The sequence below is a fragment of the Chiloscyllium punctatum genome, chromosome 49 (assembly GCF_047496795.1).
Source record: "Chiloscyllium punctatum isolate Juve2018m chromosome 49, sChiPun1.3, whole genome shotgun sequence".
NCBI classification, from domain to species: domain Eukaryota; kingdom Metazoa; phylum Chordata; class Chondrichthyes; order Orectolobiformes; family Hemiscylliidae; genus Chiloscyllium; species Chiloscyllium punctatum.
This window is the reverse complement of record NC_092787.1, coordinates 13,270,931-13,286,064: the sequence shown is the minus strand read 5'-3', so window position 1 is coordinate 13,286,064 and position 15,134 is coordinate 13,270,931. Positions and strand designations below refer to the sequence as shown.

Below are 15,134 nucleotides of genomic sequence, written 5' to 3'. Positions count from 1 at the left end.
AGGTAGGCCATGTCTGAAAGCTCACTGAATGTTTTTTGAAGCAGCAGTGGTCAGGGGTATGTTTATGAATGTTGCTTATATGGACTTCTGGTCAGCAATTGAAGTAGTTAATAGTCTCTTATGTGGGACTAAGGAAGAGGCCCACAAAAATGAGCACAAGTTACATGGCTTGGGAAATTGGTTGAGTGGCAGGTGACAAGAGTCGGGATAACGGGTAAGTAGTCCAAGTGGCAGGATATGACCAGTGGTAATCCACAAGGATCTGAGTGAGGGGCTCAGTTATTCACATCATTTGTTTATGACGTAGATAATGGCATAGAAAGTCATATATCTAACCGTAATATCAGCAAAGTTAGGCAGCTTCATAAGATAGCATAAACGGAAGCATACAATTACAAGGGGACATTGACTGATTAAACAAATGGGCTAAACTGTGTCAGATGGATCTCGATGTAAGCAAGTGTGACGTTATCCATTTTGAAATGAGAAAGCACATTTCAGCATACTTTCTAGATGTTATGAAGTTAAATACCGGAAGGTTCATGTGAATATATTCTTTAAAACACCACCACCAAACACAGAAAATAATCAAGAAATCCAATGGAATGATGGTCTTTATATCTAGAGGTCTGGAGTATAAGGATGAAGGGACTATACAAAACCCTAGTTAGACCCCACTTATAATACTGTGAGCACTTCGATGCATCACACCTTCGGGAAAATACATTGGCTTTGGACAGAGTACAATATAGGTTTACAAGAATGATACCTGGGACTTCAGGGGTTAAGTTTGAGGAGAGAGAGTATTCACATTGGACCTGTTTTCTCGAGAATTTAGAAGTCTATGGGTTTTTCTAATCAGTCTTCAAGATACTAATAGGGCAAATAAAGATAAACTATTTCCACTGGTTAGTGTTTCTAGAACTTGGGGCATAGTCTGAGAATTAGAGCCATTCAGGAGAGGTGTTAGGAAGCACAAAGGGTGATGGAGGTTTGCAGCATTTCGAGAAACAGCATTGGATGCTAGATCAGCTGCTAATTTTAAACCGGAGACATTAATAGCTTTGCTTAACGAAATAATTAAGGGATATGGACAACAGTCAGGCCACAGTTCAACCATAATGTCATTGAATCGTGGAATAAACTCAAGAGGCTGAAAGGCCTACTCCTGCTCCTACGTCTTTACTACAAAAAGATCTTCGACATTACTGGATGCAAGTTTGAAAATGACCACCCCCCAATGTGATCACATTGTTTCTGTCATAGTCCTTAATCTCCATATTTATACATGGCCCTGATAACTTTGTTATATCTAGGCAATTCCCATCAAAATCCTGCACCCTTTACTGTTACTATCAAAATGGGAGGTACTGTTCCATGTGGAGCAACAGCAGCTCTTCAGGGTCAGAAAAATAGCTGCAACTTCAGTGTAATGTAGACATTCACTCATCCTTACTCCAAGACACTAATTTACAGATTCATCTACTCTCTGCTGAACATACCTATTTCTCACATTCACAAAAAAGGGACCACCATACATCTATGGTGTTTAACACAGGTCAGCTTGTAGACAAATGGTACCACAGTACTGGATTTAAATGTGTATTAAACCTCTGGCAATAGAGGTTTTCAAAACTGTAAACAAAAAAAAACAAAGCTTATCAAGTTACTCATTACTCATGAATGTATCACCTGAATGTACAGTGGGCTATTAGGGCCAAACAACAAATTCCTGACAGGTTTAGCTGAAACCTATGTGCATTAGTTAGAAGTTATCTGTTTAACCAATAAGCCTGCACATTGCTAAGAAGCTCAGACTGTAAGTGTTGCAGATCAAAGTTACTGACACATTCCACAAAAACACATTTTTGAAGAAGCTGGTGTGACTTGAGTGCAAAGGTGTTTCCTATATTTTCAATTTGCTGGTGCTTCTCTAATATGAGCCAACCTACTTTCCTGAAGCACCTCTTAAACCTCCAGCATTGTAAAGAGGATTGAAGTGAAGCTATCCCAGAGATGATTTATTCAGTCAAGTAGTTTGACAAGAAACATTGATTTGTGAAGAATAACTGATCAAAAAGTCAGTAAAATAATCACTTCTAACTTACTAAAAATGGACTTTTACACTAATTTATTCAGGATGCAACTAGGATGAACTGATGTATTACTCTTGTAGAAGTAATTATTTAGAAACTAGCCAGAATCCTTCTGCTTAGGACACAGTTGATAACCTTTTATGGCTTGACCAATTCCACTTTCAACACTTCAGATCCATCAAATAGGACATCTTTTTCCCCCAACTGGTTTGCAAAATGACCCACAAACTCTCCACTTTTAATGACAAAAGGAGCACCGGTTTTGTATAGAAATTACACTGATGAGTATACAGCTGTGAGCCATGATAGATTGCTTCTCATGGAAAACTGCAGAGTGCGAGGAATAGCTGGTACAGGAACTGGAAATAGTTAAGCACAGAGAGAACAGAAGAAACAAAGATATCGTCTCACAATCTGACATTAATGTGGACAGCCTGGAAAATTGCACAGCTGAATGCATGACTTGTTGAGCAGTGATGCATTACGGAAAGAGCATCAACATAATCCTTTGTGAAGTGACAGTAGAAACACGAACAATAGGGTAGTCTGTTTGACCATGACAGACTACTTGGATTTGTGAAAAGCATAAGCTTTCATTTGAAGTCAAACCAAGACTCACCAAAACTGATTACTTCTTCAGCGAGTGGCATTACCTTGAGTATAAAAAGGACTCTGATCTCACCATGCTTTAAAAGTGATTAAATTTTAATTAGATGATGTTCTTCCATGTTCATATTTTACATACTTTAAGTAAAGGTCAAGGGGAATAATAAAGTTAGAACCTGAAGACCTGCTGACAGCCCCAAGTACACCACTGGCAGGCTGGGACCACATGATGATGGTATACTTTGATTTTCTTAAATGGAGAGGTTTTGAGTCAAAGGTGCGAGCTTTCCCTTCCAAGCTAATAAAGTAAACCGCTCAAGAGACTTTGGGTTTTTCTTAAAAAGTTGGAACAACAGAAGCAGCACAAATGGGTGGAGTCAGGCTCCTGCACAACCAGGGTTTTAAGTTTAGCTTTCAGCAGTTGTTGGGGTTTCGAAGCTGCCAGACAGCTCTCCCTGCTTCAGCAAAACACTTACTCTTCCAGAACTCTCTCCTGATGCTCTTTCCTCCTGGACTGAAGAAATATCGCATATGACACCATCTACTTTACTGAATTTGCCTTTGCCAAGGGTGTGCTTATGAGATGTTAATATATTGGAACAGCAGCTGCTTAGTAGTTAAATAACCTACTATCCTGTTAAGCTTTCCAATAGAATTAAAGTTAGACCAGTTCTTCTGGTTTGTAATTTAACTGTTAATGGTTAAGTGTGCCTTGCTTAAAGCTGAATAGCTTTACATTTGGAACACAGCATTTTACATGTGCCTTTAGATTAGATTACCTACAATATGGAAACAGGCCCTTCGGCCCAACAAGTCCACACCGACCCTCCAAAGAGCAACCCACCCAGACCCATTCCCTTACACCTAACACTACAGGCCAATTTACCTAACCGGCACATCTTTTAGACTGTGGAGGAAACCAGAGCACCCGGAGGAAACCCATGCAGACAGGGAGAATGTACAAACTCCACAGTGACAGTTGCCAGAGGTGGGAATTGAACCTGGGTCCCTGACGCTGTGAGGCAGCAGTGCTAACCACAGCCACCGTGTTGCACTTGCATAAGAAAAAGTCAGGGTTTTGGCTATCTTCTTGATATATTTGAAGGGGGCTTGCTCTGGTCCATAACAACTGACATGGAGAACATCTAGAGTTTAAAAACATTTAATGAGCAAAACATTCTATAAACTATTTGTTTTGACTATCAACAGACAATTAACAGAAGAGTAGCGGAACTGTATGTGAGGCAATAAATAGGCCATTGAGGAATACAACCTTTCACTTCCCTCAACCACATGTTCACTTAGTTTTCGATTTATGCCAACAGCCCAGAGTAAGAGAGAGCATACATAATACATTTCTGTCAATGCAACACTTCCTCAGTACTAAAACCCAAATAGACATTGCAGGGCATGTTTAAATCCTCGAGTAAGATGGGCAGATGCCTTTAATCTTTTCTTCTGGCTACTCACGTCCATTGTCTTTTCTGTAGGTCTGGTCAGAAATGGAGTGAAAGCACAAGCAGAAATACCGGAAACAGTTAGCAAGTAAGGCAGCCTGTGCAGGTTCCCCCACCCCTCACTCAGTTTAGACTCTTAAAACATTCTAAATATGGAGTAGTGACTGGCTTAGAGCCGGAGTAGATAACAGCTTTTGAAGACAAAAATTATGCTTAATATTTCAGATTAGAAATAACCACTCATGACCAGAAATGTTAACTGCTTCCTCCACAGATGTTGCCCAGCCTGCTCAGTATTTCCAGCATGTTCTGTTTTTAGTGTGTAGATTGAATATCTGCAGCCTTTTGATTTTATACTGAATTGCTTAGTTGAAATACAGCATGTACTCACAGACAGAGGGGGCAGGGTCACTAAAATCTAACTCACCATAAAACTGGATAACATTTTTAAAATTGGCTGCACCTACACATTATCTTAATTTGCTTATTTGAGAAGATAATTACACTGAGAAATGAGGTTTTAATGTTTCTGTTTGTGACTTTAGTTCAGCTAAGGCTGAATGGTAATGTTATACTACATGACTCACAGTAAGGGAAATTAATTCACTAACTGAGCTGATAAAATTATCTATCCTAAGTGATGGGGTGACAAGTCATCAGACAACTTCCTTTTTCTCATCACAGCAACAGTCCCAATAGCTTCTTATTTCTGTGAAGTTTTGAGATATTACATCATCTGCTTTATGATGGTTGCTTGAAAAAAATTAGTTTGAATAGCTTGCAACATTAAATTGACAAATCTTAGATCACTTCTAAATCTAATTCAAAAACACAGCAAAGCTCCCTATAAAACAAGTAACAGCACATTTATGGCCAGTACATTTCTTTACTCCACCTACTCCAAATCACTCATTGCGCCAGTGTTCGGATCAAAATTCCTTTCCTTGTGTCACTATTAGTGGTTGTTGGCGAGGTGTAAATTAAACATTGGAATACTGTCCATGTAAGATGGATCATGAAACATCCAATCTTTCCTGAGTCTGAGTCTATCACACAAACATTACCTTTGGGGAATGAAAAGAATGACACTTTATAATCTTCAACCTTACACATACACTTGTCATCTAACCAAAACACACACTCTTCTAGTTGGCAAGTTGTTACCTGAACCTTTCTACTCAACTTGATAGGGATGGTGAGAGTTATGTTATCAAGATATAGCATTATTTTTTGTCGATTAAAAGCAGTAAAATCCCAATCTTCAAAGAAATAACCACAGTTGCCAAGTGGTACTTGTGCTCGGATCAGGAAAAGCAATATCTACTTAGTGAATTGGAGTAGATATACAACTTAGATTCCATTATGTTCAATTTATTACAACAATGGCAAAAAGTTCAACATTTTAATAAGTATTTTATAATTCATATTTTCTAACAAGGTAAAAATGAAATTAACAGAATGCTACATTATACAGTGAGGTAGTATGTTAAATAGGTTAAAAATGGAAAATCCAAAGGATTTAATCTCTTAAAACTAAAACATATCAAAGCAACTAGGAACAAATAACCTTGTCAATTTTCTTCAATTTAAAATTGTATGATAATTGTGCATTTTTAAAAGTTAGGTTTGCATTAAGTGGCTGCTTTGATAATTGGTCTTGTTACTTGTTTTAACAAGTATGTTGTGGACACCAAAGTGGCAATTTTGACTTTGGACAGTAGGGAATGGGGAGAAATGTAAACAGATTTCTCATTTGCTAGTTCCAGATTACACAGGTCCCCCAAATTACTCCAAATAACTTTGTATACAATATCTGCCAGTTGGAATTTTTCCACCAAATTACTCTCACAAATCTGCCTTGCAGTAGTGACCATGAACTGTCAAAACAAATCAAGATAAAATTTTAAAACTTAAAAAATATTAATCAGCTGTACAGTACTACATTAACTTGGGTCCAATCTTCTGTTTTGATGTATACTGGTGGAGTGCCTAGGTCTTCTCCTGACCCTAGAAGTTTTGTTTCACGTTAAAATGAAGCAAGGGGGATGATGAGCAGGGGAATAAACAATGATGATGATATTGACAGGTGCAATATCAGGAGGGCCCAGGTTTTGGTACTGCTTAATTATCACTTCAAATGATCTGTATACAATCACAGGTATACAACATTGAATAAAAGCAGCATTAAAAATAAGTGATTCATTTAACTGCCCTTAAGTAGTTGCTTTAAAATGGGCCTCAATCTCTTCTAGTGTTCTCCCTTTTGTTTCAGGGACAAAGAAAATGGTGAAGAGCAGGTTCATGAAACAGAAACTTGAAAAGAGCCAGAAGGTCCCATACTGGGTTATGTTCTCCTGAAACAAAAAAGGAATAATTTGAGAATTTCTGGTAAAAAAAAGTTATTTAAATCTTAAAGGAACAAATTAATACTCATGCTTTTATTTCTAACTACAACATAGCTAATCCCAATTTCACATTTCATTTTTTTCTAGTTCTAAATGTTGGATCATATAAAGTAGCTCGTCCTTATAAGATCCTGCTTTACTTCCAAGTATAAATTTATTTGCTGACTTTCTCAGTTTAGCTTTAGTTAAAGATTTCAAATAATCCACTAACATCAACTTTCAGAAACATTTTTGCAACAATCAAAGCTATCTCCAAAATGCGCAATAATCTTCACCAGCTGACAAATCTAGTTTGACAGATCATTTAAAAAAATAATTAGATGGCCTTTCACTGAAACAACTACAAAATACTGCTTTATTTTGTTTTATCGTTAAATGCTAAAAGCTAACATATAATAAATCACATTTACATGGTACACAATTTTAAAGATTCTGAAACACGGTAAAAATATAGTCTCAACTTTCCAAACATCGAATTGTAGCACTTAAGTATCCTTCTCTATCCCATCTTAAACTTACCTGTTTTTCAATTCCTGATCTTGAGAGTTTGATAGCCTAACCTCAAATAGGTGAATAATAAAAGGAAAAAGCTTTCTCAGCACCACCTAACCCTTTCAGGGTTCTAAACAAATATTTCTTGTCTGGAACTTTCAAATGAAAACCCTTATGCTGAGGTAATCTATTTTCTAACTAACTATCCTCTTTTCTTCAAGAGGATCTGTTCTTACATTTGACCTTAACCAGAACTTTTCAAATCAAAGCCAAAGCCATTTTCAATCTATGGGTTATTTTCCTAAGAAAAAACAAATGATTACCTTTTTGTTTAGAAGCAATGATTTTTGATATTTACTGTTTGATCAAAATCCTCATTTCAAATAAGTTCCCATTATTATTCCAGTCAAATACAAAAATCCCTTCATACAAACCCATGTAACTTCTAAATTCAATCTATAAATGATATTACATAAAAAGCACATTACACCAAATTGAACTGCATGATTTAAAGAACAGAAAAAACATTATTAATCAAATGGAAGAAATCTGTGGTACAAAGGATTTGTAGATCCTCATTCATGAATCACAAGTTAGCCTGCAGGGACAGCCCTAATTAGGAGGGGAACTGGGATCAATTCTAAACAATAGGGAAGGCTTGCCACAACTGTAGAGAGCATTAGTGAGGCGGACAGGTTTGGACTTTTTAAACTTAAAGGGGGATATCTTTGCATGAGGAAAGTTCAGAGAACATTCACCAAGTTGACTCCTGAGATGAAGGGGGTCATCTTGTGAGGAAGGTCTGAGTAGGCTGCTTGGAATTGGAGTTTTGAAGAATGCCATGCTCCTAATAAAACACAAAAATTCTAAATGGGTTTGATATGGTAAATGCTGAGAGGATAGGAATCTGATAGAAGGCGGCAAATGAAGGGTGTTCCATTTAAGATGGAGAGGAACAGGAATTTCATTTTTCATAGGGTTATTTAATTTTCAAAATTCTCTTCAAGAGAATGGAAGCTGTTTATCTCCCTTGTACCCTTGTTGTCGGTGTTTACGGGAGACAGGCAGAAGTGCACACATTTGAAGACACAGTTAACTAGGCCATTGACTGGAACAGGCTCGAGGGACCAAATGGCCAACTCCTGTTCCTATTTATGATGTACAGATTTTAAAGAGTCAAAAGATACATTCATCAGAAGGAGGTTAAAGGCATTAAAAACAAAGATAAGGTGATGGTATGGTGGTAACATTACTAGGCTGGCAATCCAGAGCCTTAACCTAATGCTCTGGGATATGGGTTTGAATCGCACTATGGCAGATGGTAAAATCTGAAATTAAATAAGATAGACTAACAGCAACCATTACTGATGGTCATAAAAACCCAACTGGTGCAATGTCCTTTAGGGAAGGCCATCTAGCACACTGACATGGTTCTGGCCTATGTCTGACTCTGAATCCTAATGAAATGTCATTGGCTGTCCAGACCATCTCAGCCCTGGACAAGTCAGAATCAGACAGTTCAAAGTGATTAGGAATGTGCAAATGCCAGCCTTGTCAGTGATGCCAATATCCCACGTAAGAAGAATCACAACTGCAGAGAGGTATAAGTATAACTTTTTATATCTGATGTTCAGAAGCAATCATCAATTCTCTGTATGGAATACTTAAAACAGCTTCCTCATTTCCCCTTCCCCCACCTCACCCTAGTTTCAAACTTCCAGCTCAGCACTGTCTCCTTGACTTGTCCGACTTGCCTAGCTCCTTTTCCACCTATCCACTCCACCCTCTCCTCCCTGACCTATCACCTTCATCTCCTCCCCCACTCACCCATTGTACTCTATGCTACTCTCTCCCCACCCCCACCCTCTTCTAGCTTATCTCTCCACGCTTCAGGCTCACTGCCTTTATTCCTGATGAAGGGCTTTTGCCCGAAACGTCGATTTTGCTGCTCGTTGGATGCTGCCTGAACTGCTGTGCTCTTCCAGCACCACTAATCCAGTATTTGCTTTCCAGCATCTGCAGTTATTGTTTTTACCTAATACTTAAAAAATGCCTTGTCAACTTAACCGGACACTAAATTCTTGTTTACTACACTTTTGATAGTTACTCAAAATAGGAAGTGTCATACTTACAACAAGGTCATGGAATTCCTTGGTTACCAAAAACGCTGTTGACCAGTTTGTCAGGACACAGGCTCCACTTGCTATGCCTCGCGCCCTGACTGGAAATATCTCGGACATCACCAACCACGGAATAGGGCCACAACCAAGCGCAAAACCTGAGGTGATCATTTCGTCTTTTTAAACAAAGGTTGTAACTTATAAACATTGCAAAAAAAGGACATTTACTGTTGTGTTCTAATTTTCAATAGGTTCCCAAATACAGCTTTCCTGCCTCCCACCATCCCACCACACCCCCCCCCCCCCCCCCCCCCCAATCCCCCAAGGGTATTTACAGTTCATGTTGAGTTTGGGCTCATCTACAGCAAATCTAGAAGTAGGGAGCAGTGTCAAGATAAAGGGTCAGGAATGAGACATGGCGTTATTTCTTCACTCAGGACTGTGAATCTTTGAAAACAATCAATTCCAAAGATACAATGACATGGTTATTTTACTAGATTGGCAACCCAGAAGCCAGGACAAATGACCTGAAGATAGATTCACTAGATGGCTGAAGGCAAGTTCACCAAAACCTTCAAGGTAGAGACAGTACTGGCAATGGTGACCATAAAATTAAGGGACTGTCTTGAAAACACATCTGGATTGTTAATGCCATTTAGGGAAGGAAATCTTTGCTTGTCTGGCCTGTGACTCAAAACTCATAACAACACGGTTATTCCCCTGGAAACTGCAAAACAGGGTTGTTTTCAAATAAAGTGGCTTACTATCAACTTCTCACAAGCACATGAAGATGGGCAATAAATGCTGACCGGGTCAATTATCCTATATTCAGGGAACTCATTTACAAAAATAGGTTGGGCTGAATTTCTTTCATCTATTGAATATATTCAAGGCTAGTTCAAAACCTTATGACCTCTAAGGTAATGAAGGGACCTGGTGTTTGGGCAGGAGTGTGGAGATGTTGCTGAAAGTAGTGACAGTCACATTAAATGGCAGAGCAGAATTAAGAGGCTGTAGGGCTTATTTCTGATCCTTTAAGAGCACTTGCCACTAACCAACTTGAATCATGCTGAAAAAGGCAGATGATAATGGATTGTGTGCTGCCAATGGCAAGATGGCTGTGATAGAATCTTCAGACTGCTGCTCCCCCACTCCATCCTTACTGCTAGGGAATTAATGCTCCACCACCCTAGCTGCATCGCTCTGCTCCCTTGCCTCAATATGGCATCCCTTGCTGCACGGCTTGCCATTCTGACACCGTTTCCTCGTGGCGGGTTTTGCAATGTTATATAATAGTCAACCAGCATCACTCTGCCCAAATACTTGTGCAAAGCTGAAGGAGTGGCATCTTAGTAGATGGATGCGACTGAAGCTGACTCTACATATGAACTTTGCTAATAAATGGCATCATATAGGCTTCACTGAAGCTTTCCTTTCAATACCGGTAGGGTGACAAATCTCTCATGAGCAGGTAGCAGGGACTAAAACTTCAAAATGCCACACATATCAGATGATACAATGAAAGCAGTAGTTTTTCAGTGATCCAGGTAGCAGGAATATGAAAAAAAAGTCCCTAGCTGCAATCCTTATCAGAGTTTCAGATTCAAATTACTAAAATGCTTTCATGAGTGTGTTTAGATGAGACACTGAAGAATTATCGCAAATAGTATTAAATTTACCTGTTATAAAGACGACAAGACAGACGAGAGGTAGCCATGTTGGAACCTCAGAAACTTGATTCTCAACAGTTAAAATGTGTGCTTTATGTAGTGAGGAGTTGTTGGTATTCACTTGCCAGATTTTAAAATACACGCCAAATAATGCTGTACTGACGGACATGATCAATGCTGTAAATAAGCAAAAAAAAGCAAATCATTGGCTAGTTTCAACCTTATAAGTAATTTTAAAACAACAACAGCCTGGAATTTCCATAATCCCAATAAAGCTGAAATTTCTGGTTGTTTCTGCATTGTTCTTCCTGCCAGGAGCCTTCCCATGGGTGAAATGGAGCTGTGTTACACTTTGATTTAAGGCACAAATGTACATCCATGCAGTGCCTGCATACACTGGACATGCGCAGGAGGATGGGGCTATATAATCAGGTGACAAAGGAGTTTGACTGATGCATCTCTGAAGTAAATCAAACATCAGTTACAGGGAAACAGACTACAATTGTAGGCCTACATTTTCAAGGGCTGCTAAACAGTGGGGAGATTGAGAAGTGAAATCAATGTCAGGGTTTCAGATTCTCTGCAATTATATCACTTCTATCCTGTGTACTACCTTAAAACAAATAAATCGGAGGTGAATTTAGGACAAGTCTACCTGAACGACAGACTAAAATCTAGAGACAGTCCCAAACTTATTTGCTATTCCATGGTTTTAAACACTCCTTCCCATAACTGCTGGACCAGGATCTAATTCTTGCACATACATTTTTGCTCTGTTGCTCCGAGTGACGTCAAATCCATGGGGCAAGAAAAAGCCAACACTTTTTTTTTAAGATCTACCATGGCATGGTAGTTGGGGAACAGCATTTTAAGTTGGGTAAATCAGCAGAAAACCTTGGACACCTACCAAGGACTCAAGAGAAAAAAAGATGCAGAATTAACTGTCCTGGTAGGGATGTGTTGTGGTAAGTGGTCTCAGATTATGCAACTATACTACTACAGCTTCTGACTTCAGACAGCAAATGTATATGACAATTGTAAACAATCTGGCATCAAGTTTGAATCAGTAATAACCTCTAGGTCCAATAACACATGAGCAATGATTCCAGCTTTGATCAAGTTCATTTTCAGATTGCCAAGACTGCACTGTTGTTCTGAAAGTTTTGTTTTATTGCACATGTAAACAGCTTGCAATGCCAGCAAAACAGGTCCCGTGACCCTTCCTCAGAACTTGACCTGAAACATTAACTCTGACTTCTGTCCTCAGCTGCTGCCAGACCTGTTGGGTTTAATCGAGCAATTTCTGCATTGGTTTCTGATTTCCAGAAGCCACAGCTCTTTGATTTTTTTTTTGTTTACTTTTTTTTAAAAAACAGATCATGCTGCCACTTCAGTTTTAAACTTGTGCTTATCCTGAGTTTGGAATAAACTGAAGTTCTTTCTTTTAAAAAGTAAAGGAAATGGGCTCACCTGATACGGCCAGGAGAAGTTTTCTCCCTGCCTTGTCCATGATGAGTGCAGCCACAGCTGTGAAAACTACCTGAACAACACCAACGATGACAGAGCCCTCACTGCTGTTCTGAAAGAGAACAGCAGGAACAAAATTATGGTTGCCATTCTAAGGATAAAAGATTATTAGAACTGTCTAGAAGTGACTATAAACATTCCTATTCAATTCCCTCAAAGTTTATTATTTACAATTCTTGGTAACTTTATGACTCGAGTGATGTTGTTCTGAAGACCAGGCTAAATTATACTCTTTTCTGACTACAAGAGTGGAGTTGAGTGGAAAGACAAAAGAACATAATTGGTTCCACAAGGGGGAACAGATGACTTCACAACTTAAATGAGAATGTTGTTAGGTGATTTAAAGTAAGCCAGGCACTGGAAGTTTCTGATGATATTTACAAGTTGGAAGTTGGGGCGGGGGGAAAAGAGAAAAAAAGAGGGGGAGAACAGAAAAAGGGAAATAAAAAAACAGATGACGTGGTTTGACAGCATATCAAAACCAGATATGAGGTTCTGTCAGAACATTGCATAACCTGGGGTTAGACAGTTTAACTCGTGGCTAATTGTACCATCAGGGCTTAAAATACAGTATGTAGTTAGCATGGAGTTAAGTAATTAATCAACAAATTAAATAACAGAGGGGGGAACTTCAATGATGATCATTGCTCATTTATCAGAGTTGAAATCACATGTAGTTTTAAAAAAAATTGAAGGAACATGGGCTTTGTGGCTGGGCTACCCTTTATTGCCTATCTCCAGTAAAACTGATATGCAAAGACAATGGAACATGAAGAACAACTTGTATTTTACACAGCACCTCTAATGCAATGGAACATCCCAAGTGCCTCACAGGAGCATCACAAAACAAAATTTGACACCAGGTCACAGTGTCGTTCAGATGAGATACCAACAACTTGGTCAGAAGGTAAGTTTTGAGAAGCACCTTAAATGGTTGACAGGTGGAGAATTCAAGAGAGGTAAGCTCAGAGCTTAGGCCCTTGAGCGCTGAAAATACACCGAACAATCGTGGAAGGCATAAAAAAAATCAGGGATGGTCAAGACAGGTCATCTTATCTTGTTGACTATTTTATGTAGTTGTTAAACAATGCGCTTAGAAGTTCCTTTGAAATGGACACCTACTGTTAATGATGAGATAATTAGTGCCTTTTTCCTGATTATCAGTGGTTGTCCAATAAGAAGTGTTTTTACTGCACTATTTAATTGAGAGTTTGTCTTTTATGACTCATGCATATTTGTTATCTTGGCTGTGCTTTCAAAAGTCACTGCCCTAACTAAAGTTACTTATAAACCACTCAGGTCAATCAAGAACAACTTGCATTTATTCAGACTCTTAATATAAAGAATGTAAGAATGTTGACTGCTTGTCATTTTTAAGCACTATGGTAATAACTGAATGTCTTAAAAGTGCAAACCTTTTGATCCAAGTCTGAAAAGTTGATTGCTGAACACAGTTAATTTAAACAGGAATATATTATCTCTAATTATACAACTTTATTACCTTAAAATTTGCTTGTTCAAAGATGCTTTCAGCATAAAACATCACTGCATTGATTCCACTTAACTGCTGAAATAACATCATAGATATTCCTATAAGTAAAGGCTTGTAAATTGTTGGATTTTTTAGCTCTGAAAGTGCAAATTTGGTATCCTAGGAACAAAGTAGGAAAGACATAACAACCAGTTAAAATATAATTAAATCAAACTGACATAGCTGTTACAGTATCTAATATTGCTCAAAATTTATACAGTTTTAAAAGCAAATAGTCTGTATGCACTGTCAATACACTTCTGAATTGGGCCATAACTTCAAGATTTAGCACCAGTGTAGATGAACACAGAATTCCTGAGTCTGTCATTTACTACTTCAGTACAGAGTATGATCTAGACCCAATGCCTTCCCAACCACTCCCCCAAAAAGCTGGGAATGACATCAATTATTTTTGAGAGAAATTTAGCTTATACATTGCTGTTAGAAATACTAAAAATAAAGTGTAAGCTTTGCTTGAGGAGGTGGAAGGGGATTTTCAGTATCAGTCTGAATAACAACTGAACTATTGAAACTATGGAATAGTATTATGATTGCTATCCAAGTGTGATTAATTGCCAAATTTTCCAAGGTAGGGCAAAATAATTAAATTTACTGAGGGTGAAAAGCTTTTAGCTTCTGTTTTAAACCACACTTAATACAACAAACAAAAAACTTTCATTTACAGCTTGATCATCATTGCAGCTCTATGACAGGAATCCTCATTAAACAATTGCATGTTAAGAGACACGTTTCACCAGAAATCCCTTGTTTCATACCATTGCTCAAATCTGGGCCAATATCTATAACTTGTGAAACAAACAATACGCAGATGATCTAAATTAATCTCATTTTCCATCTATAATCAAACACTGTAGGGCAGGACCAAAAGGCCTATTTCCATACTGTAGGGAATGGAATCTAATCTAACTTCACTCTACATAACACAGCATTTCTTATCAGCAGTCTGTGGAGGGGTGCGTTATGGCTGACTGCCTGACCCTCTTCTGTGACTACGTCAGAACCCAGGTGTCCTCGGGGAAGGAGCATACAGTGCCCATCAACACCCTTGAGATTTTCAGGGAGAGGGGGGGCACCACAGGGAGTGGAGTGTATTAATTCCCCCTCCAACTCTATTTTGATTTAATCCCTGCCCTCCCCCTCACTGTTTGATCACACACCATTGCCCTCTGAGAAGGGCACTGCTTGTCCCTGGCCACTTGGGTGTTTTCT

At 38.5% G+C, this 15,134-nt stretch overlaps 1 protein-coding gene across 1 annotated transcript in view; it reads right to left on the bottom strand.

The window, feature by feature from the left end:
- Nucleotides 1-3,848: 3,848 nt before the first annotated feature.
- Nucleotides 3,849-15,134, bottom strand: part of slc2a8 (solute carrier family 2 member 8) — a 32,942-nt gene continuing 21,656 nt past the window's right edge. Inside the window, exons 6-10 of the mRNA XM_072565653.1 lie at nt 13,875-14,024; nt 12,317-12,425; nt 10,856-11,023; nt 9,189-9,334; nt 3,849-6,513 (exon numbers count right to left, since the gene is read on the bottom strand). Of these exons, the coding sequence (XP_072421754.1) occupies nt 6,373-6,513; nt 9,189-9,334; nt 10,856-11,023; nt 12,317-12,425; nt 13,875-14,024 (714 nt within the window). The 3' untranslated portion in view covers nt 3,849-6,372. The remainder of the gene's footprint in view (nt 6,514-9,188; nt 9,335-10,855; nt 11,024-12,316; nt 12,426-13,874; nt 14,025-15,134) is intronic.